Source organism: Drosophila melanogaster, chromosome 2R (genome assembly GCF_000001215.4).
Source record: "Drosophila melanogaster chromosome 2R".
Classification (NCBI taxonomy): Eukaryota; Metazoa; Arthropoda; class Insecta; order Diptera; family Drosophilidae; genus Drosophila; species Drosophila melanogaster.
Window position 1 is genome coordinate 23,946,952 of NT_033778.4, and position 19,961 is coordinate 23,966,912.

Genomic DNA, 19,961 nt, shown 5'->3' on the forward strand with positions numbered 1-19,961 from the left:
TTATTTTGGCTATTCTACCAGGATGCACCTGCTTTATTTTCTATAGTCCCTTGACATGAAGCATTTTAGAGTATTTCCGCTATCAGAGTCCGTATCCATATCCATGGGCATTTACATTCACGCGCTGTCGAAGGTATCACTAGACGAGCTGGTTGAGGATGCTGAAGCTGGCGGAGGCCTTGTCGATCTCGTCGAAGTTCCGCTTGAGCTTACTGCTCCAGGTGTCCTTGTACAGGGGGTCCATCCTCACCAGGTAGGGCACCAGGTCCCGGTGATGGCCAGACCCGATCTTGCCGGCCGCGCACTGCTTCACCGAGTACTTCGTCTTGAACTCCGACTGGCTGCACTCGTAGCAGACGACCGTTTGTCCATTGGCAGCCGAAATCAATCTGGGGATCAGGGCATATGTTTCAGTGATTGGGAAGGGGATTAGTGAGTTCAGTGAGTAATGGCAAATAGGCGGGCAAGCAGGCACTTTGGCTGCCGGTATAGCCACGTATTATTCGGATCTGTTATCTGCATATTTACATACATTATATATAGAGCCTATTTCGATAACATCCGGATAAGACCTGATAGCAGCAGCCGAGTCTCAGATATCTGATAGTACTACATATAAACCTGTCGCACGATGGGCATATTCACGTGCCACCATATCACTCACCTCACTATAAACGGTCCATCGTACTTCTTCGAGCCAGCTTTTTGGGGCAGCATGTGTTAGCGGTGGTAAGGGATTAGTGTAAGTCTAGATTTTTGGAATTTACATGAATGACTCTCCTCTGGAGGGCGAAAGTAAAACTCTTTACAAATGCAATAATTTATTAACAATTAGGAGCTACATCATTTTATATGCACATATAAAATAAAGACCAGGCTGCTTATTTACATTTCAGTTTCATTTCGGTCCTCGATATTGTCAAAGTCAATGGAGTGGTGCGGAAGCGGAAGCGGAAGTTGGGAATGTGGCGGTTTCTAGTCGCTTAGGAACTGTCTACTCTGCGTCCGCTTTATCAAATGACCGCCACCAATGCTGTCCAAGCCGCGCTTCGAAACCGTTCTCGAGAAGCGCTCTTGCAAGGACTCGGGGCTCTTGTTTTTGGACAGAAATATATTTACATTTCGTTGGAAGAGTTTGTAAAACTCGTTAAACAACGGCGATGTGGAAAGGTCGTCGTTGGGAAGTCCGGTTTGTCGTAAACTCACGCTGTTTCCGTTACACAATTCTCTTAACGCTGGCAGATCTGATCGAAATCGAAATCGAAATAATAAGAAATTAGGACTTAATGGCTTTGTACAAAAGCTAAGCTGTTGGTTATGATAATTAAAAAGTTCGAGTATATATATGTACATATATGTACAAGTTGGTTCTCAGTATGTGTTCAATGGCTCGTTGTTACCTTCACAAAGATATTTTCCATCCAGCAGTTCGTCGTTGGAAATATCCTAAAACATAGTTAGCTATAGTAATTGTAATCCGTTTACAGAAGCCCGTAGCTTTCCACTGGATATTCTCGAAAGCACTTCAAAAACGTACCACACCGGGCGCTGCGTGAATGAAGTTCAGGAACACCGATACCACCGCCAGGAGCACATATAGATTCATGATTCCAGCCGTTGACCGTTAGCCTGGTGCACTTGGGAGCGATTTGAAGATGACTGTGCCGATTTGCCGCGCCGCAGTTCGTTTTATACCCGATTCGGGGCAAACATCCTCTGACTTAAACAGGGTGATGGCAAATTTATGATGCAGATAACCACCGACGACAGCTAAAAGACCGCAGGAACGCACCCGTTATTAACGGCTTAGTGGCTCGATGGCTTGATGGCTCTGGCTCTATGGTTCGGTGGCCGTGGGTTGGGTGGGCCAGTTCGGTCTCCTTTATGCTCTTAATGCGTCACTTGCACCATATTTCTAGCCACTAATGGTAAGTACTCCCACAAACAGAGCGAGAGTGTCAAGATTTCAGCAAACATGCGTGCACTCGCACATATGTTCGATTATTAGATTTAATTTTCATTTGCACGACACCATAAATGTCCCTGTGTCTGCTGCCTTTAGGGTTTCCTGGTTAATTGAGTTAACCGCGAATCCCATTCATCTGCAAGCGTTGGTTGGTTGGCGCTGACGAAATATAAAGTATGTGAAATATTTTAAAGTTGACTTTACTTTGTGACGTTATATCACATTATAATTCGGGTTGGAATTGGCTAGAATTGAAAAACAATTATTATGCTGATGCTCTTCACTTACTGTCACTTTCCACAAAAAAAAACTTTATTTCAATTAAAAGACATATTCGAAATCATCTTTTCCGATTCGAAAATAGTTCCGAAATTTACCGTTTTAGATACCCCCAACGAAAAAATTAATCGATTTGCACGCAAATGCGATATGAATCACCCTGTTTGCCGACTATCATAATGTTTTCTTCTTAGTATTTTTCGACTTGTAAAATCGGCACATATATTGCGAAATGTCGAGATTTCTTTTAAACAAAAGATTCGTTCCGAGCCTGGTCCAGGTACGTTCTAGAACCTTCGAAATCGCTGCAATGGTTTAACGGCCCGCTAATATATCTACTTGCAGCAAGACTTCCTGCTCGCCGGCTCATGGATTCCGTCGCAATCTCGGAGGGGAAAGGCCTCCACCCCGATAAACATGTGTGTTATGTTTGTGCCCCAGCAAGAGGTAGGTTCCATCGCCTGACCACGGTCGCCCGCAGCTCACTCCAATCCGATCCGTTCCTCTCCGTTTTCCAGGCCTGGGTGGTGGAGCGCATGGGGCGCTTTCACAGGATTTTGGACCCCGGACTCAACATACTAGTCCCGGTGGCGGACAAAATCAAATACGTCCAGAGCCTGAAGGAAATTGCCATAGATGTGCCCAAACAGAGCGCTATTACCTCCGACAACGTGACCCTGAGCATCGACGGCGTGCTCTACTTGCGCATCATTGATCCGTACAAAGGTAGGTCTCCACAATCCATAAGCAGCGGCACGTCACCACATCTGTTATATCACCGTTAAGCCTCGTACGGCGTGGAGGATCCGGAGTTCGCCATAACACAACTGGCCCAGACGACGATGAGATCGGAGCTGGGCAAGATGTCCATGGACAAGGTCTTCCGCGAAAGGGAGTCCCTCAACGTCAGCATCGTCGACTCGATCAACAAGGCCAGCGAGGCGTGGGGCATCGCCTGTCTGCGATACGAGATCCGTGATATTCGAGTAGGTCACATCCTTCAGTTGACTCTCAAGTAGCGAGATTAATGGATCGTGTCCCTTTTCAGCTGCCCACCAGGGTTCACGAGGCGATGCAGATGCAAGTGGAGGCCGAGCGGCGAAAGCGAGCCGCTATTCTCGAATCGGAGGGTGTTCGCGAGGCCGAAATCAACATAGCCGAGGGCAAGCGGAAGTCTAGGATTCTAGCCTCCGGTAAGCGGCAGTGTTCCTTACAGAATGTACCCAGTAGTTACATTCATGGTTCCTTCTTCCACAGAGGCGGAGCGGCAGGAGCACATCAATAAGGCCAGCGGAGAGGCGGCTGCCATTATAGCCGTGGCGGATGCCAGAGCCCGCAGTCTACTGGCCATAGCGAAATCCTTATCCCACCTGGTAAGTATTTCGCCGGGGGACTCCACCAACTCTCGATTTCGGTTAGGTAGAATGCTAGGCATTTAATTTCAAAAACACTTTGGCATCACACTACGAACAAATATTGGAATTCGGAGATGTTTCAATCAGAGTATCAGCAACGATTGCTTCCGGGCGTCGCCGTCGGCAAAAAGGAGGACATCGATCTGCGCTGCATTCCCACACGAGCTGGTAACCACTGGAACCGGAACTTTGTCAATGCTCCGGGAGACTCCAATGTGTACGAGAGCTCTGTGTACTCATGCCTCTTGCGCAACGAGTTCCTGGACGAGAACATCACTTCCTTGGAGAACTGCGAGCAGACCGCACAGGTCCATGCCCAGACTGATGATTTTAGGGATCGGCATAACCGTATCTTTGGTTTTGCCAGCGGTTCTTCGTCGCCAGTACGCACACCATTCGCCAACATCAGCGAGAGCAGCCAGCGGCTGCTCAGCATCTTCAAGAGACCCATGCGCCGACTGCCACGTCGCCCGTACAAGATACTCGATGCGCCGGAGCTGCAAGACGACTTCTACCTGAACCTTATTGACTGGTCGTCGAAAAACACCCTGGCCGTTGGTCTCGGGTGCTCGGTTTATCTCTGGAGTGCCGTCAGTGGTCAGGTGACGCGACTATGCGACTTCAACAATGAGGATAACCTGATTACAGCAGTTAGCTGGCACGGTGAAGGCCGGCAGGTGGCCATTGGCACCCAGTCCGGGTACGTGACCATTTGGGATGCCGAGAACCAAAAGCAGATAAACCGACTGGAAGAGCACTCGGCGCGTGTAACGGCGCTAGCTTGGTGCGGCAACCGATTGGCCAGTGGCTCCCGCGACCGCTCAATTTTGCAGCGGGATATCCGCAATCCGCCGACGCACATAACCCGCTGCTTGCGCGGACACAAGCTAGAGGTGTGTGGCCTACAGTGGTCGCCCAGCAATCGATACTTGGCCAGCGGTGGCAGCGACAACCGCCTGTTGGTTTGGACCGACGATTGGCCGGAGCCCATTTACGCCTTCGACGAGCACAAGGCGGTGGTCAAGGCGCTGGGCTGGTCGCCACATAAGTCCGGTCTTCTGGCCAGTGGCGGTGGGTCCGCCGATCGCTGCTTGCGCTTTTGGAACGTCCTCACCGGGAAGCTGGTGAAGTGCATCAACACCGGCGCCCAGATCAGCAACCTGGCCTGGGCCAGGGATTCCCGAGAGCTGGTTACCACCCACGGACACGCGCAGCCACAGGTCATTGCCTGGCGCTATCCCTCGCTGAAGCAGATGGCCAGGCTGTCCGGGCACACACAGCGGGTACTCCACCTGTCAGTGAGTCCGGATAACGAGTCCATAGTGACTGGCGGCGCAGATGAGACGCTTCGCTTCTGGACCGTTTTTACCAAACAGAAAATATCCAAAGAGCCAAACTCCGTGCTCCGTTTGTTTAAAGGCATAAGATGAGGACAAAATTGCGACGTATTCTTTGTGCTACGATAAATTATATTTGTTACCATCTAAAGTCTTATATGGTTTCTTAATTTAAGATCGTGGTTTTCGTCTTATGCATTTCAGGATGGACAGAATGCTGCTTCGCTCACGCTGGCCGAGCAGTACATTGGAGCCTTCAAGAAGCTGGCCAAGACGAATAACACCATGATCTTGCCCTCGAATCCCGGGGATGTTAATGGCTTCGTGGCCCAGGCCCTGGCGGTGTACAACCACGTTTCCAACTCTAACCAGGCCACCAAGTCATCGGAAAACGTGAAGGGTGTGGGCGCCTGCCTGAACGCAAAGAGTGTTGAGTACAAGGAGTTGCAGGAGGATAAAAGCAGTGTGAAAATGAATATTGAATAGGAATGAATAAACGGTTGTTGCTATTACATTTGCCCCACTCATAGTTGTTATTATCAAGGCGAGGATATTAAATTTTTGGTTCAACAAATAAACGCCTATTTATTTACTTCGGAAGGTACTTCAACAGTCGAACCTCGTGCGACAGCCACAATGCGAAACTCAGCAGAATAAGCGAGCCCGACTGGTGGGCCGTTGCCAGAGGCACGGGCACGTAGTTAAGCAAGGTGGTTACGCCAAGCGTGGCCTGCGTCCAGGCCATAGCCACCACGGCGTTGATGGCCCAGTTGGCGCGCTTGGGCAACTGCATCCTTCTGGTGACCAGCCACAGAGCGGTGGTCAGCGTTACTGTGCTAATACCAAGGATGCGGTGATTGAACTGCACCGTCGTCGGATTCTCGGTGATGTTCTTCTGTATGGGCGCAAACGTCCACATGTCATCGGGAATCCACTTGTCGCCCATCTTCGGGAACGAGTTGTACACGAGTCCGGCGTCTAGTCCGGCTACAAAGGCTCCAGAAATGGCAGTCAGCAGGACCATTGCCTTCGTCAAATGCGTCAGCCCCTTGATATTAAATGCTTTCTTGGCTTGGATCACGAATGTGTTCGTGGGGATGAGCAGGGACATGGCCTTTGACAGGGAGAGTGAGTACAGGACGAAGGCAGCTGCCAGGTGGGAGGCCAATCTATACTGGGATACCCGTGGCACGTCGTTGGGATCCTGGAACCTGTCTTCCAGCCCGGACTTGACCATGTACCATCCCATCAGACCTTGCAGGCCAATCAGTGTGCCCAGCAGCAGGACGCTCTTCTTGGTCTTCGCACAGAAGTATCCCTTTCTCCAGAAGTAAACAGCGGGCAAAAGGAAGAACCCGCCGATGGCACGACCCCACATCCTGTGCATGTACTCCATCATGAAAATGAACTTGAACTCCTCCACGGTCATATTCACATTCTTTCTGAAAGCAGAAGTTTGCATGTAGTTCCTGGCGTTGGATGAATCTGGGGAGTACTCACAGCTTGTACTCTGGGTATTGCTGGTAGAGATTGAACTCCTGCACCCATTCCTCCTGGGTTCGGGGCATACGTTCACCCGTCAGCTTCCAAGTGACCATGGACAGTCCGGACTCTGTCAGTCGGGTTACTCCGCCTGGAAGAGATTCACTTTCGCAAGGAACTACAAACTTTACATTTTGTTATTGGTTACCTAGACCAACGGCCACGAAGACCATGCCGCTGACTCCCAGGAACCATCTTCCGACGGTCTTGTCGCTTTTCGGAGTGCTGATGGGCTTTATCACTGGGATTTCCTGAAAGGTGCGGCATTAACAAATATTACTTTATAAATAAAAACATATTTTTATATGTAATCAGTGGGATATTAATGCAACCTTTATCGCTGTTTGCGCAATCGTCTGGTGAAGTCGGGGGCCGGGTACTACTAGCTTTATGAGATTGGTTCTCTTCTGGAGCAATCGCAGCATTGTGTTATTTCAAGTTTGGAGAGATTAACTTAAGCTTACAGCAAATATTAAAGGATATATTTTGTTTTTTAACTATATTTACAAAGCCGCTACCAAGTGTGACCGCAGCAGTGGGGTATGCGCATATACTAAAATCATTTTGAAAAGTACCGGCGAATGTTATCGACTCGATAGCCTGGCCACATTATATCAGTTTTGTTAATAAAAACAACTTTTGCGGCTTCTGATTTACAATTTCGCCAAATAAAATGGAAACAATATTGAACACGCAGTTCGATCAGCTGCAAAAGGCCATAGAGGGAATTAAGGAGGCGAAGAGCAAGGTAAGTCCGATTTCCGTGCCAGAGTACAGCTCTAAATCCGTCCACATCCGTCACGAGCAGGGGCAATCGACGGATGAGGCTCGCATTGCCACCACCTTGATGTTCGTGGCTCTGAAGCACGCCAACCGCGAGGTGAAGCACAAGATCAAAGCGGGGCGCGACAAGCTGCACCTGGAAAAGTGCAAGGTGGACCTCAGCCGGCTGCAGCTGCAGAATCTTCTGTACGAAGTGAGCCACCTGAAGAAGGAGATTGTGCGCTGCCAGAAGTTCAAGAGCAGGGACACCAGCTTGGAGCTGCTCTCGGAAGCCGAGTACTCCAGCGAGCTGCCAGACATGCCCAACGACGCGGAGGAGCTGTCCAGCCACAAGCAGCACCTTCATCGCCTCGACTGCGAGCTGCGTCTGCGGAAGGCACTCGACAAGCAGTACAGCGCCCTGCTGAGCTCCAAGCAGGAACTGCTCCAGGACAATCTTAGCCACGCCCAGCGGTACGTCTCCTTCGCACCCGCCTTGCGCACTCTGCAGAGCGCCACAAAGCCGCTGCACGATGCACTCCAGCTATCCCTGGACGTGGAATGGAAGCTAAGCGCAGTGGTCAAGTACCTGCCCAAGCCGCTCTACGTTTTGTTCATTGTCCTGCAATCGCTGCAGCGGGTCAGCGAGGAGCAGTCCTTCACCGCCGAGGTGGTTGGCTATGAGAGCGAGGCTCAAATGCAGGAGTTGCTTAAGGAGAAAAAGTGCTCCACATTGAACTACAGACAGACTAAAAAGGAAAGTGGAGACCGGGAAAAGATTGCCGATAAAAACAACTTGGACGACTCACTCGCTCCTCACCCACTACACATTTGTTTGACGGTAGGATGACATGGTTTGCTCATTCCAAAACATTTATTAACCTAAACTTTAAAGATTGGAGCGGCTGGATCGAATCAGCTCGTTTTGCAGATTCGCTACTTTGATTTTATCAAGTGTGCCACTGTCTGGGGCCAACTTAACTGCTCCAGGAATGCCAACGGCCAGGGGTAAGTTTGGAACACACCTAGGAAAAAATCGCATAAATAACTAGGCATTTTTTCACAGTGACACAAACTTTGTTCACCACCTATTGCGGCATTTGTACCCCAATGACTTGGGCAATGAATTACCCATTCCGGGAATCCAATACGAGGTAAGAACTTCCTTATCCAACGTTGGACAACCAATTAAATTACGCTCTTTCAGCTACGAAGCTCGGATTTAACAGCCGAGGAATGTGTGCGCTACCTCAAGGCCAAGGACTACGGAAAACCCTTCTGTTGGCTGCAAAGTATGTGCTCGATTGCAACCGTCAACAGTTCGATGCTGTACAAACACGAACTGAACTTGAATAAGAACAACAAGGAGATTATTGACCGCATTGCCAGGCGCTTGAACTCTTGGCAGCGTTTAAGCCAGCAGATTCGCGGGCTGACCTTCAAGGATATCGATTTGTATAGCTTGCAGGAGAACATCTATCCAGCCGGCCTGTCGTGCAGTCTCGTCCAATGGACTGCCATCACACATGAGGAGCTTCACTCGCAAATTTCAGACGCACTGAATTCTTCGTCAGCGGACAAGGGTATTACGTACAACTCTTACCGCGCTGTCATCGTCCGGGGATCGGCCAAAATGGAGTGCTTTATTAGAATACCGAGTAACTATCCACTGGAAATGCCTCTATGGATTCTGAATGTGCACTGGAACGGATGCCTTACCGCGCAAAACAATTCGGCGATCAAGGTTTGAACTTATTCAGGTATTATCCTCCAATTAGCTTTTAAACTTGTATTCCTCAGATGATGGAGTTCTGGACCAACTCCCTGCAGCCCAAACATTTGGAGCCCAACGACTGCATCCTGTACGCGCAGCTCTTCCGCACCATCTACAGCTTCGATATATTCCTCGAAACCGAGGGATCCATGCAAAACACCATTGAGTACAACAAGGAGAAGCCTTACATAAGCGCCTTCGCCAAGCGGAGCCGCTCACGCCCCTACAAATACATCAAGAAGGGATCGGTCTACGCGTTCAAGCAGTGACAGTTGAATAACGAATGTTGTACAACACAATGCGCCAATGCGGTTACTAAACGTTCTCACAGTTGCGTTTATTACGATTAGTAATACAATAAATAAGTAACATTTAAAGCTAGCTAGCTACGACTTCATTGGCAGTTGATCTTCTGGGAAGAGGTCGCTGCCAAGGATCCGGGAGGTAGTGCCGTCGCAGAAGGGTTCTCAACCGCCTCCCGACTCTCGTCCGGCATCACTTTGTCCACGACGTGCTTGACGATCAGCCCATCGTCGCCCAGATAGCAGACAGAGTAGCCGTCGTACCAGGCCTCCTGATCCTTCAGCACCTCCTTCAGTTGCCAGAGCTTGTACTTCCAGAACTGGAACATGACCTTCAGGCCGGAAATGCCGCGCACTCGCCACCTTATCCGCACTGTGTAGTCGTCCTGGTGCTTCGTGATCTTGAGCACCTCGAATTTCACGTAGGCGTACTTCAGGTGGCCAACCGTTCGCAGGATGGCGATCTGTTTGACGTAGTGGTACAGGCCCACCGTGTGCTTGCCCGTTATGTTGTTGTGGAAGATTAGGCCCGGGCTGTAAATGGAGTAGTCTAGGGGCTCCACGAACAGCTTTGGTAGCGTGGTCCTCAGAACCTCGTAGGCTCTATCCAGGTCCTCGGGCTTACGCTCGTTCTCCTTAGGGTTCCCGGGCAGCCTCTCCGCTTTGGTGCTCTCGTAGGCCCTTCGACTTTGCTGGAGGTTATTGGCGGCATGGCTGTTTAACAACTTTTGTGGACACTTCGCCGGCGCAGACGCACTTAGCCGCATGGCGGACGCCCACGCCCGCTCCTTGGAGCACCAGTTGGCCATCCAGCTGCTCCTTCTTATTGATGAAATCCCGAAATTTCGCAACATCTTGCAAGGACTTTGTGTGCTACTTCCTTCACCGGAACTGGGTTTCCTCGATTCAGATCTGCCTCGTCTGCAGATCACACCATTCAAATTGAACTTAGATCCTGGCTATTTTTCGTTTGCGGCCCTCAGGAATTTGACGTGCTCGTGTTTAGGTAACAACATTTGGAAATAAAATACTCGGCAAAAATCATATGGTCGTTGGGCTGCAGTGTGGCCAGACTGTGTGTAATGTCCCAATAGCTGCGAGTGCCAGTGTGGATGTTAGGGGAACTCCCGTTGTCCAGGGTTGTCATGCCGGATTAGTTTCACAAATTAACTTCCGCAACCGGAAGTCATGAAAATGGAAAATATAACTTATTTGGTTTGAATTTAGTGTTTCAAGCTTATTACATGAAATATGTTGTCTCTTTTTTGAAGTGCAATAATCTCAAACACTTTTCATTTATGTAAGTACATGGTTTTGGAGTTGCCTTATGCGGTTTTCTTGGTTGTTCTTCTGATAAATGTTTGGTACCTCAACAAGCATCGAATCCAGGCACTCGCATCCGCATCGAATCCCACAGGAGGCGTTTGACGAGAAACTGTTGCACTTTACAGTACTAAATGGTTTTGTGCGCAGACTTGCTGCGCAGACCAATTTGTTACAAGCTCGAATCACACACAAATCTGGGGGCATACACATATATCTGTCTGCAGGTAAACACGTTGTTTACAGCCACCCAGCTATATAACACTAATTTGAGCTGAGGAGCTTTCGCTGGCTGAAAAATCGACTTTTATTTGAGCTTAAACCCATAGAGCCTCGTACTATGACGCGCTAATCGGTGACCGTATTATTGAGTGCCAAATTCTCGACTTAGTTGCAATGTCTACTCGACTCTGCTAGCCCTAGTATTGAGAAAAATCAATAGGAAGTAAATAAAAATGCTGCATGCCTGAAACTCGCTTTGCGGATACTCTTAAACTACGTATAATCAATTTTTCTATCGGTAACCGAGCTATCCAAAATGTACGGAATCACTCAATCAACTGTTAACGTAAGTACCCAACCGGCTGTCCGGGATAACTTTCCGTTCTAGTCCTCAGCGATTATTGATTGGCCTTGAAACCCAACCAACTGCCAATGTGGGCTCTCCTTCCCCTCTCCAGAATCAACGCTTTCGAGTTCGTGATATGGATAACGAGCAGATCATGTCCACTTTTGGGAACATAGGTCACCTGCTGAACATTGCCGTGGAGCGATTTATAACCATTGGCGAGATCATCGCCGAGGAGAATATTGACATCAAGGGAGACATGTACGAGGCGGCGAAGGAGGCCAGAGATGCGGGTAAGAAGACATCCTTTCCAGCCTGGTACATCCTTTTCATTGTATTTTGTTGTACGATAGGAAAATCGATTGAACGACTTTGTGATATTTCACCTCTAAGCGGCATGGAGCTGCGCCACCACATCGAGCCCCTTAAGGACTATGGAGCCATCATTTTGGCGGCCCGCTCCCTGCTGTCGTCCGTCACGCGCATCCTACTGCTGGTCGACATCATAGTTGTGAAGAAGCTGCTGACCGCCAAGAAGCGGGCCTCCGAGAGCCTGGAGAAGCTGGAGTCGGTCATGAACTTCACGGAATTCGTGCGCGCCTTCTCCGTGTTCGGAACCGAGATGATTGAGCTGGCCTACCTCACGGGCCACCACCGCAACTCCTTCAAGGAGGAGCGACGGCGGGCGCAGATGTTCTCGGCCCGCCAGATACTGGAGAAGTCCATCGCCATCCTGTTGACGTCCTCGAAGAACAGCCTGATCCACAGCGACTGCGTGATCGTGAAGGAGAACCGGGACACTGTGTTCTGCCAGATCCGCAGGGCCATGGACCTCATCCATTTCGTGGTGAAGGACAGCATCTTCGACACGGCCAAGCACATGCCGTTCGAGAAGCAGGCGAGCAACCCGAACTACGAGAACGAGAGCATCTACACGACAATAAAGCGCATTGTGAACCTCATCAAGCGGTACAAGTACCAGATGAGCTACTACGAGGGCTCTGGCGAGGGCAACAACAACTCCGACGCCTACTTCAGTTTCCTGGACGATGACCTGTGGAAGTCGGAGAAGAACCTGCCCTCCGCGGCGGGCGGCGGCCGCATGGTGAACAACACGAACTTCAGGAAGCACCTCAGCTCCGAGAGCCTGGACCTGCGCGAGGAGCTCTCGCTCGCCTTCGAGAAGCTGTTCGAGAAGGCACACGACTTCACCGACTCCCCCTACATCAGCCACAACCATCGGAAGAACATCCTCTCCTACTGCGACAACTGCAAGCTGGAGTTCGACCTCTACCTGAACACCATCATGAAGGATCAGCACGAGGGTGGCGGTGGAGCCGGTGGAGTTGGAGGAGTGGGCGGAGGCCAGGTGAAGGGTCGGTCAGATCCCGAACTGGGTATGCTGAGCAGCCTGGAGGAGCTGTGCAAGCAGTTGGTCGTCTCCGTGTCCAGCCAGATCGAGGATTTCAACGAGTCGCTCAAGATCTGCTCCAAGCTGGTCAAGTCGTTCCACGTACTGGCAACGAACTACGACATCGACAATCTGAACCAGCGCTCCTCGAAGTTCCACGACTGCTGCGATCACATCTTCGACATCTGCAAGCTGCTGCAGCACATTGCGCCCACGGAGCGGCTGCAGGTGCAGGCCAAGTGCCTGGCGATCAACCTGCGGATCTACGGGCCGCAGGTCTTCATCGCGGCCAAAATCCTGTGGAAGTACTCCAACAGCAGTGCGGCCAACGAGAACTTCGAGTCCTTCTCGGACATGTGGAAGTGGCTGACGAACGAGATCTCCATGATCGCCAAGAAGATCCTCGTCTCGATCAACACCACCAAGGGTGACAGAGATGCTGATGCTGAGGTGGGTTGCTGCCCAGAGTGGGCGAGGTAATCACTAACTTACTTCCGATCTTCCCCAGAAATGCGAAAGCTCCTCAGACAAACTAACAAAATCCGGTGTACCTGCAACAGAAGACGGAGAAATGGTTGAGTATTCTGGCCTCGAAGGCAAGAACAACGGAGATCTGAACACATATCAATCAAAATGGAGCGAAGACTTGTCGGACGACAACGACATACTGAAGAGAGCCAAGAACATGTCCGCGATGGCTTTCCTAATGTATCAGTTTACCAAGGGCAACGGTTCTCTAAGAACAACTCAGGATTTGTTTACTCAAGCCGAATATTTTGCGGAGGAGGCCAATCGACTTTACAAAGTCCTCCGCCACTTTTCATACCAGGTAATTATCGGTTGATAATGGGCATCCGTGTCGCTAACTCTGCGCTTGTTTAGGTTCCCGCCAGTGACAACAAAAAGGATCTCCTCAACATTTTAGATAGAGTGCCGACTTTTGTCCAAGCACTCCAGTTTACAGTCAAAGACCACACGGTTGGTAAAGCCGCCACCTTCGTGAAGGTCGATCACGTCATCAGGGAAACCAAGAACCTTATGAACGTTATAAACAAAGTAGTGTCGAAGTGCTTTGAGTGCGCAACTAAGGTAAATAGGCCGAGGCAGGCCCACGCGGCCATTTCCTATATGTAGTGGATGATACTACAGACTTTCTCAATGTGTATGATTTCTATAGTTTACTGTGATATTAAAGCATGCATTATTACAGGTATGATTTTAGAGCTTTCGTTTGTTGCCAGGGGCGCAGGAGAAGCCTTTTGGTTTTTGAGGATGTGCTTCAATCCCCGTTTCTAAACTCTCAATCTTATTAGTTACATCTCTTACTTTCGACTTTGCTAATGTAGATGGCGCTGTATCTTAATCTTAATCGCTAACTTTTGTATTTCACGCATGTATGTACATATGTATCTTGATGTATTGAGTTTTGAGTTGAGTTGAGTTGATAGCTTGATAAGATCCCCCATCGTGTGTTTATCTAACCCAACTGTGACCTTTAACCAACAATTGGTTTTGGCCACTCATAAGCTGCAGTGCCAGCTCCTCTACGAACTCCATCCTAATCCTAATCCCCTTGCTCCGCCTTGCAGTACAAACTAAATTTAACTGGCATAACCGGAGGACTCACCTCGGAGCGGTCGAACGAGAACATGGCCGGCGGCATGTGCGATTCCAAGGGGACGACGAGCAGCAGCGACATTCCCTGACATTACGGGATGGCTCGCCGAGCCAAGGGGGATGCGCGAAGGACGAGGGTGTCCTTCCTGCTGTTCTGAGAGGAGCCCGGGGGTTTTGCTATCGTAGTCTACACTGTTGGCACTGCATTCCGTTTTGTGTACGCGTATTAGTTGGCGGCCGCTTCTAGCGTTGATTAATGTCGAAAACTTTATTAACATACGAGTCCAATTAGTTGTTTCAGCAGCACGATCTTATAATGCATATTTTGTTTCACTACATTCGATGTTACGGCAATAAAGGTAACGCAGATGCAGATACATATGTATCTCGAGCTCTTTCACTTGGGTCTACAAGTCGGTGCGTAGATAGTTCCTGCTGCTTTCGTTCACGATGTGAGTGCGGGGCATCATGTTGCAGCAGCTCATCTTCGGTTCCTGCGAAAGATTGTACACCTTGAGGGCCACTGTTTCCTTCGACTGGTCTGTTTGGACGGTGGAGTCCCTCAGCTTCAGCAGGTTCTTGAAGAACATCAGGTCCAGGGCGAACAGAGCGGCGCAGATGAAGCAAAGTGCTCCCAATGCATAGGCAAATATCAGCAGATCTTCGGACAGCTGCTCCACCGTGAAGAATATCAGTAGTCCTGGAGGAGAGAGTTCATCACTCTGACATTACTGCATCCCAGGAGCCATATTACCCTCTATGGTGAAGAACAGAACGCCACAGGTCAACAGAATTATCTCACAGGTGCCATAGTTTGAGGTGCCCTCGATGATCCTAAGAGGAGATGGTCTTAGCATATCATATATATATATGTCATAGTCACTGGGTGGTTAGTTACCTCGTGAGCAGCAGCACAGCTGCAATGAAGGTATAGCCCACGAAGGTCAGCGTGCCGAAGTCATCGCCCTCCTTCGACCAGGAGATGCTGTTGAGGAGGGTCCACTCCCTGGACTGCTTCTTGTTGATGGCGAACACCCGTTCCGAGTGCTTGTCCGACAATCGCTTTACAATCAGGGCCGCCACCGTGGCAATCTAATGGGGATGTATCTCTATCATTCAAGGTAACTCAAAGTCTCCTTCTAACTCGAAGATACTCGCCAGTTGGAGAACTTTGGTGCAGATGCAAGCTGGTAGCCCCATGTTAGACGATCTTGACGTGCACTTTGCTACTGCGGCACGTACGTTCCGAATCCGCCTGACCCATGCAAATTTTCTCACATTCAATTTCGCAGTTTAGCGTGGGAAAAGACGAACTCAAAGAAGTTGGCCTCATGGCCCATAGTCCATAATAGCCCAAAACCTTGAACTGCTCAACGAATCGAGCACATCTGAGCATCTGTGGGCAATTGCTGTGCCGCCTATGCTTCCTATCGGCAGTGTAAATATTAATATAATAAATATATATGTTTATATGCCCCATAAACAAAAGGCGAGACAAAAGCAGAGGCTTTATGCTCTTTCTTATCAGCGCGATTACAAAAAACAAGCACAGCGATTCATACGGATTGCGAATGCAAGATACTCTCATTAGACTTGCATAATTTTACTACTTAAAGGCCTCAGCGAACCTCTCAATGAAGTCCAAGTACCCAACTTTTGCAGGGCTATCAGGCGGGGAAGCCAAAGAGCTCATCACGGTGCGATCCTCAGTTTCGTGGAGGCAATCGGCGTGTAGAAAGCAATCCCGGCCTATCTCACTTAGGATCGCAGCTAGCAATTAAAATTAATATAAGCTGTAACCAATACTGTAATATGATGAGCGTTTGCATAATTGGGGCCGGAACCGCGGGTCTTTGCTGTGCCCGCCATTCGATTGCAAATGGGTTCGAGACCACTGTGTTCGAGCTATCTGACCGAATCGGCGGCACCTGGGTTTACAATGAGGCAACAGGGGCGGTCAATGGCATCGATGTCCACAGCAGCATGTACAAGAACCTACGGTACGTAAATCTTTCGAAAAACCATTTGATATTCTAAGAGTTTCCGGGCCTCTTCAAAGAACCAACCTGCCCAAGGAGGTAATGGGCTTCCCGGACTTCGAAATCGGGGCAAACGAGGCTTCCTATGTGAGATCCGACGAGATCTGCGACTTCCTTAACCAATACGCGAACCATTTCGACCTGAAGAAGCACATCAAGTTCGATAGCTATGTGATTCGAGTTTTGCAGAGGAAAACAAAGTGGCAAGTAAGTCGTGGAGTCAGCTTTATATATAACCACTTAACTGAAACGTTTGCAGGTACTTTTCAAAGACTTGGTCACCAACAAGATAGAGTTCCAGTACTTCGACAAGGTCTTGGTGGCCAATGGCCACTACCACACTCCGAATTATAGCCAAATTCCGAATATGGAAAGGTTTAAAGGGCAGTTCCTGCACAGCCACGACTTCAGAAGTAGGGAGGTTTTCGAAGGTAATTAAGGAATAACTTCTATTAGGTTATTTCACATGGTGTTCCATTCTGCTCAAGGTAAATCCGTTCTGGTCATTGGAGCTGGTCCCAGTGGCATGGACCTGTCGAACATCATTTCCCGAACGGCGGATCGGGTCACCATAAGTCACCACTTGACCGATATCGGGCAACACTCATTCTTCGAGAACGTACAGCAGAAACCCGATGTGCGGGAGCTCGATGAGAAGGGAGCCTTTTTCGTGGACGGATCGTACCAGGAGTTCGACACCGTCTTCTTTTGCACAGGTTACAAGTACGCCTTTCCCTTCCTGACCGTCGACTCGGGCATCTATGTGGAGGACAACTACGTCCAGGAGCTGTACAAGCAGTGCATCAACATCAGGAACCCATCCATGGCTCTGATCGGACTGCCGTTTTACGTTTGTGCCGCCCAAATGATGGACATCCAAGCGAGGTTCATCATGAGCTACTACAACGGATCCAACGAGTTGCCGTCCACGGAGGATATGCTCAAGGACACCCGCGATAGGATGGGCAAACTGTGGGCGGAGGGACTAAGAAAACGCCATGCCCACATGCTGGGTCCCAAGCAAGTGCGATGCAAGTTGGCTTTACTTCTCTATCTGGTTATTAATTCTATTCTCATTTATTATCAAGATCGACTATTTCACGGACTTGTCGCAAACTGCAGGAGTTAAGAACATCAAGCCTGTGATGACCAAATTGCACAACGAAAGCAGCAAGTGCTTCAATGAGAATTTGCTCCACTTCCGGGAGGACAATTTCGCGATTCTGGACGACGAGACATTCATTAAACTCAACTAGATCCTGAATCAATCAATAGGAGCATTAGATTCCAAAACATCGTTTTTGGACTTCCCTTCGAAATAAAATAAATTTCCAATTCTTGTATTCCAAAACAACAGTTTAAAAAATGAGCTTTTATTCTCGAACAAAAACTTTTTGAACACCGGCAAACATTTGTTTGAACATGTTTGTTGGTATTTTTCCAAACAGCTGATTGCGGGCAGCGCACATTCACCAGCTCTGGCCACACTCGCCCGCCTCCTCGCAATCACCTTCTTGCATAATTTTCGGAACACCTCACTTCGCTTTCAAAGTTCGCTGATTTAGGTCGGGTCTTCAAAAGTGGAATAGCGCCTCGTCATGCAGTGTCCGTTCTTGAACCGCTTCACCGCCAGCTTCATCCGCAACTACGCGGAGACGCTGTGCCAATCCTACGGGAGCCACTGTCCCGTGGTTGGGAAGACCTTGGTATCCGGCGAGAAGAAACTTTCACTCGTCGCCGCAAGTGTTACAAGGTCTCACTCGACGGGGGCGAACGCCCACGCCAATGCTGGTGGCCCCGCAACTGCCAACGCCACCGCTCCCGTCTCCGCCCCCGCCTCTGCCGATCCTGGCAAGGCATCCGCCAAGGAGACCTTTCCCTACGAGCGCTTCTTCAACGAGCAGATCATGAAGAAGAAGCGGGACCATTCCTACAGGGTCTTCAAGAAGGTGAACCGCCTGGCAGGCGACGGGCTTTTCCCCCACGCCCTGGAGTACTCGGAGCGGACGGAAAAGCCCATTACGGTGTGGTGCTCCAATGACTACCTGGGAATGTCCGCCCACCCCGGCGTCAAGAGGGCCGTCCAGGACGCGCTCAATAGGCACGGATCGGGGGCTGGCGGCACCAGGAACATTTCGGGTAACTCTCTTCACCACGAGCGCCTCGAGAGTAAGCTGGCTGAGCTCCACCAGAAGGAGGCTGCGCTGCTGTTCACGTCGTGCTTCGTGGCCAACGATTCCACTCTCTTTACGCTCGCCAAGCTCTTACCTGGGTGCGAGATCTTCTCGGACGCAGGGAACCACGCTTCCATGATTATGGGCATACGGAACAGCGGGGTTCCCAAGCACATCTTCCGGCACAACGACGTGGACCACTTGCATCAGCTGCTGAAGCAGACGGACAAAAGCGTGCCCAAGATCGTCGCATTCGAGACGGTACATTCCATGACGGGGGCCATCTGCCCGCTCGAGGAGCTGCTTGACGTGGCCCACGAGCACGGGGCCATCACGTTCATCGACGAGGTGCACGCCGTGGGATTGTACGGTGACCACGGGGCCGGGGTCGGTGAGCGGGATGGTGTGCTGCACAAAATGGACATCATATCGGGCACCCTGGGCAAGGCGTTCGGTAATATTGGTGGCTACATAGCTGGCACCCATAACCTGGTCGACATGATTCGGTCGTATGCGGCCGGTTTCATCTTCACCACCTCACTACCGCCGACTGTACTGTGTGGCGCCCTGGAGGCCGTCAATATCCTGGCATCGGAGGAGGGTCGCCAGCTGCGCCACTTGCACCAACGGAACGTCTCCTACCTGAAGAGCCTGCTGAAGCGAGAAGGTAAGACGTAATTCTGGCATTTATGTAACTCGAATTGAAGGTTATTCTCGCACTTTCGTTTTATTTTAAGTGATGGCTATAAATATAGAAAGAGACACTTAACTTTCAGTTTACTGACTGCATATATAATTGGCCCCATTTCAGGTTTCCCCGTCGAAGAAACGCCCAGCCACATCATTCCCATTAAGATCGGAGACCCTCTGAAGAGCAGTCAAATCTCAAACGTGCTGATCGAACAATTCGGACACTACCTGCAGTCGATTAACTACCCAACCGTCGCCCGGGGCCAGGAGAAATTGCGGCTGGCCCCCACCCCGTTCCACACTTTTGAAATGATGAACGCCCTGGTTACCGATCTAAAGAAAGTGTGGGAAATGGTGGACCTCTCTACAAACGTCCCTCTTTCGCCCAACGCATGCATGTTCTGCAACTCGGAGAGCTGCTGGCACCAGGACACCTCCCCGGATCTGGAGTGTGGCATTCCCAACTGCCCTCGCCTGGAGATCTCGCTTGCAGCATAGTTGCCTCTTGGAAACACGACTATAAATGAAGCATTCGAATCATAAAGCTATGCCTAAATTATCTGTGCGGTTTTGGACAAATAAACAATGGTTTTGGTGCAATATACATAAATGACGAAATTTCAATTGGAATGGGCTAAGCTGATTGATGACGCTTCTATATGGGGTGATAAGACATGGACTAGAGTGTCACCTTCGCTATGAAGTTGCGTGTTTTTCGAGCCAGCTCCATGCAAATGATATTCAAATTGGGGAATCGCGTGG

The 19,961-nt window shown here is 49.8% G+C and overlaps 10 protein-coding genes across 14 annotated transcripts; 6 read left to right on the forward strand and 4 right to left on the reverse strand.

Annotated features, from left to right (window-relative positions):
• Positions 1-7: 7 nt before the first annotated feature.
• Positions 8-2,125, reverse strand: Orcokinin. Of its 3 annotated transcripts, NM_138008.4 has the most exons (4): positions 1,538-1,665; positions 1,401-1,446; positions 665-701; positions 8-389 (listed from the first exon to the last, which is right to left on the reverse strand). In NM_138008.4, the coding sequence occupies exons 1-4, from the start codon at positions 1,604-1,606 to the stop codon at positions 140-142; spliced, it is 402 nt and encodes a 133-aa protein (NP_611852.2). In that variant the 5' UTR covers positions 1,607-1,665; the 3' UTR covers positions 8-139. The 3 variants fall into 3 exon arrangements, with proteins under 3 accessions (NP_611852.2, NP_001261160.1, NP_001286799.1); NM_001274231.2 differs by lacking the exons at positions 8-389; positions 665-701 and adding an exon at positions 808-1,244 and having other exon boundaries at positions 1,538-2,125; NM_001299870.1 differs by lacking the exons at positions 8-389; positions 665-701 and adding an exon at positions 808-1,244.
• A 124-nt stretch (positions 2,126-2,249) lies between these two features.
• On the forward strand, positions 2,250-5,508 carry Stoml2 (Stomatin like 2). Of its 2 annotated transcripts, none has more exons than NM_138009.3 (7): positions 2,250-2,525; positions 2,591-2,692; positions 2,764-2,971; positions 3,032-3,231; positions 3,294-3,438; positions 3,503-3,618; positions 5,202-5,508. In NM_138009.3, exons 1-7 carry the CDS (start codon positions 2,478-2,480, stop codon positions 5,481-5,483), a joined length of 1,101 nt encoding a protein of 366 aa, NP_611853.2. In that variant the 5' UTR covers positions 2,250-2,477; the 3' UTR covers positions 5,484-5,508. The 2 variants fall into 2 exon arrangements, with proteins under 2 accessions (NP_611853.2, NP_001261161.1); NM_001274232.1 differs by having other exon boundaries at positions 2,403-2,525.
• On the forward strand, positions 3,696-5,145 carry fzr2 (fizzy-related 2). The gene has a single exon (NM_138010.4). It carries the CDS (start codon positions 3,735-3,737, stop codon positions 5,088-5,090), a length of 1,356 nt encoding a protein of 451 aa, NP_611854.1. The 5' UTR covers positions 3,696-3,734; the 3' UTR covers positions 5,091-5,145.
• Positions 5,509-5,561: 53 nt separating the features above from the next.
• CG3803 (uncharacterized protein) lies at positions 5,562-7,097 on the reverse strand. Its single transcript, NM_138011.4, has 4 exons — positions 6,872-7,097; positions 6,688-6,790; positions 6,498-6,630; positions 5,562-6,439 (listed from the first exon to the last, which is right to left on the reverse strand). The coding sequence occupies exons 1-4, from the start codon at positions 6,962-6,964 to the stop codon at positions 5,587-5,589; spliced, it is 1,182 nt and encodes a 393-aa protein (NP_611855.1). The 5' UTR covers positions 6,965-7,097; the 3' UTR covers positions 5,562-5,586.
• A 42-nt stretch (positions 7,098-7,139) lies between these two features.
• thoc5 lies at positions 7,140-9,455 on the forward strand. The gene is made up of 6 exons (NM_138012.3): positions 7,140-7,287; positions 7,348-8,142; positions 8,197-8,309; positions 8,368-8,455; positions 8,509-9,045; positions 9,102-9,455. Exons 1-6 carry the CDS (start codon positions 7,213-7,215, stop codon positions 9,342-9,344), a joined length of 1,851 nt encoding a protein of 616 aa, NP_611856.1. The 5' UTR covers positions 7,140-7,212; the 3' UTR covers positions 9,345-9,455.
• Positions 9,384-10,454, reverse strand: CG16787 (uncharacterized protein). Its single transcript, NM_138013.3, has one exon. The coding sequence runs from the start codon at positions 10,229-10,231 to the stop codon at positions 9,470-9,472; it is 762 nt and encodes a 253-aa protein (NP_611857.3). The 5' UTR covers positions 10,232-10,454; the 3' UTR covers positions 9,384-9,469.
• A 436-nt stretch (positions 10,455-10,890) lies between these two features.
• alpha-Catr (alpha-catenin related) lies at positions 10,891-14,680 on the forward strand. Of its 2 annotated transcripts, none has more exons than NM_143816.3 (6): positions 10,891-11,268; positions 11,381-11,561; positions 11,622-13,129; positions 13,188-13,508; positions 13,562-13,768; positions 14,269-14,680. In NM_143816.3, the coding sequence occupies exons 1-6, from the start codon at positions 11,239-11,241 to the stop codon at positions 14,383-14,385; spliced, it is 2,364 nt and encodes a 787-aa protein (NP_652073.2). In that variant the 5' UTR covers positions 10,891-11,238; the 3' UTR covers positions 14,386-14,680. Both variants share the same exon structure in this region, with proteins under 2 accessions (NP_652073.2, NP_726389.4).
• On the reverse strand, positions 14,526-15,626 carry CG13566 (uncharacterized protein). The gene is made up of 4 exons (NM_138014.3): positions 15,455-15,626; positions 15,195-15,388; positions 15,051-15,130; positions 14,526-14,996 (listed from the first exon to the last, which is right to left on the reverse strand). The coding sequence occupies exons 1-4, from the start codon at positions 15,494-15,496 to the stop codon at positions 14,704-14,706; spliced, it is 609 nt and encodes a 202-aa protein (NP_611858.2). The 5' UTR covers positions 15,497-15,626; the 3' UTR covers positions 14,526-14,703.
• A 378-nt stretch (positions 15,627-16,004) lies between these two features.
• On the forward strand, positions 16,005-17,690 carry Fmo-1 (Flavin-containing monooxygenase 1). The gene is made up of 5 exons (NM_138015.4): positions 16,005-16,296; positions 16,356-16,542; positions 16,595-16,766; positions 16,824-17,359; positions 17,424-17,690. Exons 1-5 carry the CDS (start codon positions 16,109-16,111, stop codon positions 17,589-17,591), a joined length of 1,251 nt encoding a protein of 416 aa, NP_611859.1. The 5' UTR covers positions 16,005-16,108; the 3' UTR covers positions 17,592-17,690.
• Positions 17,691-17,820: 130 nt separating this feature from the next.
• Alas (Aminolevulinate synthase) lies at positions 17,821-19,806 on the forward strand. The gene is made up of 2 exons (NM_057933.5): positions 17,821-19,176; positions 19,321-19,806. The coding sequence occupies exons 1-2, from the start codon at positions 17,934-17,936 to the stop codon at positions 19,695-19,697; spliced, it is 1,620 nt and encodes a 539-aa protein (NP_477281.1). The 5' UTR covers positions 17,821-17,933; the 3' UTR covers positions 19,698-19,806.
• Positions 19,807-19,961: the final 155 nt, after the last annotated feature.

Excerpts from the sequence above, each read along its gene's own strand:
- Orcokinin (NM_138008.4), bottom strand. The coding sequence starts at position 1,606 with ATGAATCTATATGTGCTCCTGGCGGTGGTATCGGTGTTCCTGAACTTC. Across the intron at positions 1,447-1,537 it reads TTCACGCAGCGCCCGGTGTG|GATATTTCCAACGACGAACT; the intron begins GTACGTTTTTGA and ends ACTATGTTTTAG. Across the intron at positions 390-664 it reads GATGGACCGTTTATAGTGAG|ATTGATTTCGGCTGCCAATG; the intron begins GTGAGTGATATG and ends CCTGATCCCCAG.
- Alas (NM_057933.5), top strand. The coding sequence starts at position 17,934 with ATGCAGTGTCCGTTCTTGAACCGCTTCACCGCCAGCTTCATCCGCAAC. Across the intron at positions 19,177-19,320 it reads GAGCCTGCTGAAGCGAGAAG|GTTTCCCCGTCGAAGAAACG; the intron begins GTAAGACGTAAT and ends GCCCCATTTCAG.
- Fmo-1 (NM_138015.4), top strand. The coding sequence starts at position 16,109 with ATGATGAGCGTTTGCATAATTGGGGCCGGAACCGCGGGTCTTTGCTGT. Across the intron at positions 16,543-16,594 it reads AGAGGAAAACAAAGTGGCAA|GTACTTTTCAAAGACTTGGT; the intron begins GTAAGTCGTGGA and ends AAACGTTTGCAG. Across the intron at positions 17,360-17,423 it reads ACATGCTGGGTCCCAAGCAA|ATCGACTATTTCACGGACTT; the intron begins GTGCGATGCAAG and ends TTTATTATCAAG.
- Stoml2 (NM_138009.3), top strand. The coding sequence starts at position 2,478 with ATGTCGAGATTTCTTTTAAACAAAAGATTCGTTCCGAGCCTGGTCCAG. Across the intron at positions 2,526-2,590 it reads TCGTTCCGAGCCTGGTCCAG|CAAGACTTCCTGCTCGCCGG; the intron begins GTACGTTCTAGA and ends ATCTACTTGCAG. Across the intron at positions 3,439-3,502 it reads GTCTAGGATTCTAGCCTCCG|AGGCGGAGCGGCAGGAGCAC; the intron begins GTAAGCGGCAGT and ends CTTCTTCCACAG.
- fzr2 (NM_138010.4), top strand. The coding sequence starts at position 3,735 with ATGTTTCAATCAGAGTATCAGCAACGATTGCTTCCGGGCGTCGCCGTC.
- alpha-Catr (NM_143816.3), top strand. The coding sequence starts at position 11,239 with ATGTACGGAATCACTCAATCAACTGTTAAC. Across the intron at positions 11,269-11,380 it reads TCACTCAATCAACTGTTAAC|AATCAACGCTTTCGAGTTCG; the intron begins GTAAGTACCCAA and ends TCCCCTCTCCAG. Across the intron at positions 13,769-14,268 it reads GCTTTGAGTGCGCAACTAAG|TACAAACTAAATTTAACTGG; the intron begins GTAAATAGGCCG and ends TCCGCCTTGCAG.
- CG3803 (NM_138011.4), bottom strand. The coding sequence starts at position 6,964 with ATGCTGCGATTGCTCCAGAAGAGAACCAATCTCATAAAGCTAGTAGTA. Across the intron at positions 6,791-6,871 it reads TTGCGCAAACAGCGATAAAG|GAAATCCCAGTGATAAAGCC; the intron begins GTTGCATTAATA and ends CGCACCTTTCAG. Across the intron at positions 6,631-6,687 it reads CTTCGTGGCCGTTGGTCTAG|GCGGAGTAACCCGACTGACA; the intron begins GTAACCAATAAC and ends AATCTCTTCCAG.
- thoc5 (NM_138012.3), top strand. The coding sequence starts at position 7,213 with ATGGAAACAATATTGAACACGCAGTTCGATCAGCTGCAAAAGGCCATA. Across the intron at positions 7,288-7,347 it reads TTAAGGAGGCGAAGAGCAAG|GGGCAATCGACGGATGAGGC; the intron begins GTAAGTCCGATT and ends CGTCACGAGCAG. Across the intron at positions 8,143-8,196 it reads CACTACACATTTGTTTGACG|ATTGGAGCGGCTGGATCGAA; the intron begins GTAGGATGACAT and ends TAAACTTTAAAG.
- CG13566 (NM_138014.3), bottom strand. The coding sequence starts at position 15,496 with ATGGGGCTACCAGCTTGCATCTGCACCAAAGTTCTCCAACTG. Across the intron at positions 15,131-15,194 it reads GCTGTGCTGCTGCTCACGAG|GATCATCGAGGGCACCTCAA; the intron begins GTAACTAACCAC and ends ATCTCCTCTTAG. Across the intron at positions 14,997-15,050 it reads TCTGTTCTTCACCATAGAGG|GACTACTGATATTCTTCACG; the intron begins GTAATATGGCTC and ends TCTCTCCTCCAG.
- CG16787 (NM_138013.3), bottom strand. The coding sequence starts at position 10,231 with ATGTTGCGAAATTTCGGGATTTCATCAATAAGAAGGAGCAGCTGGATG.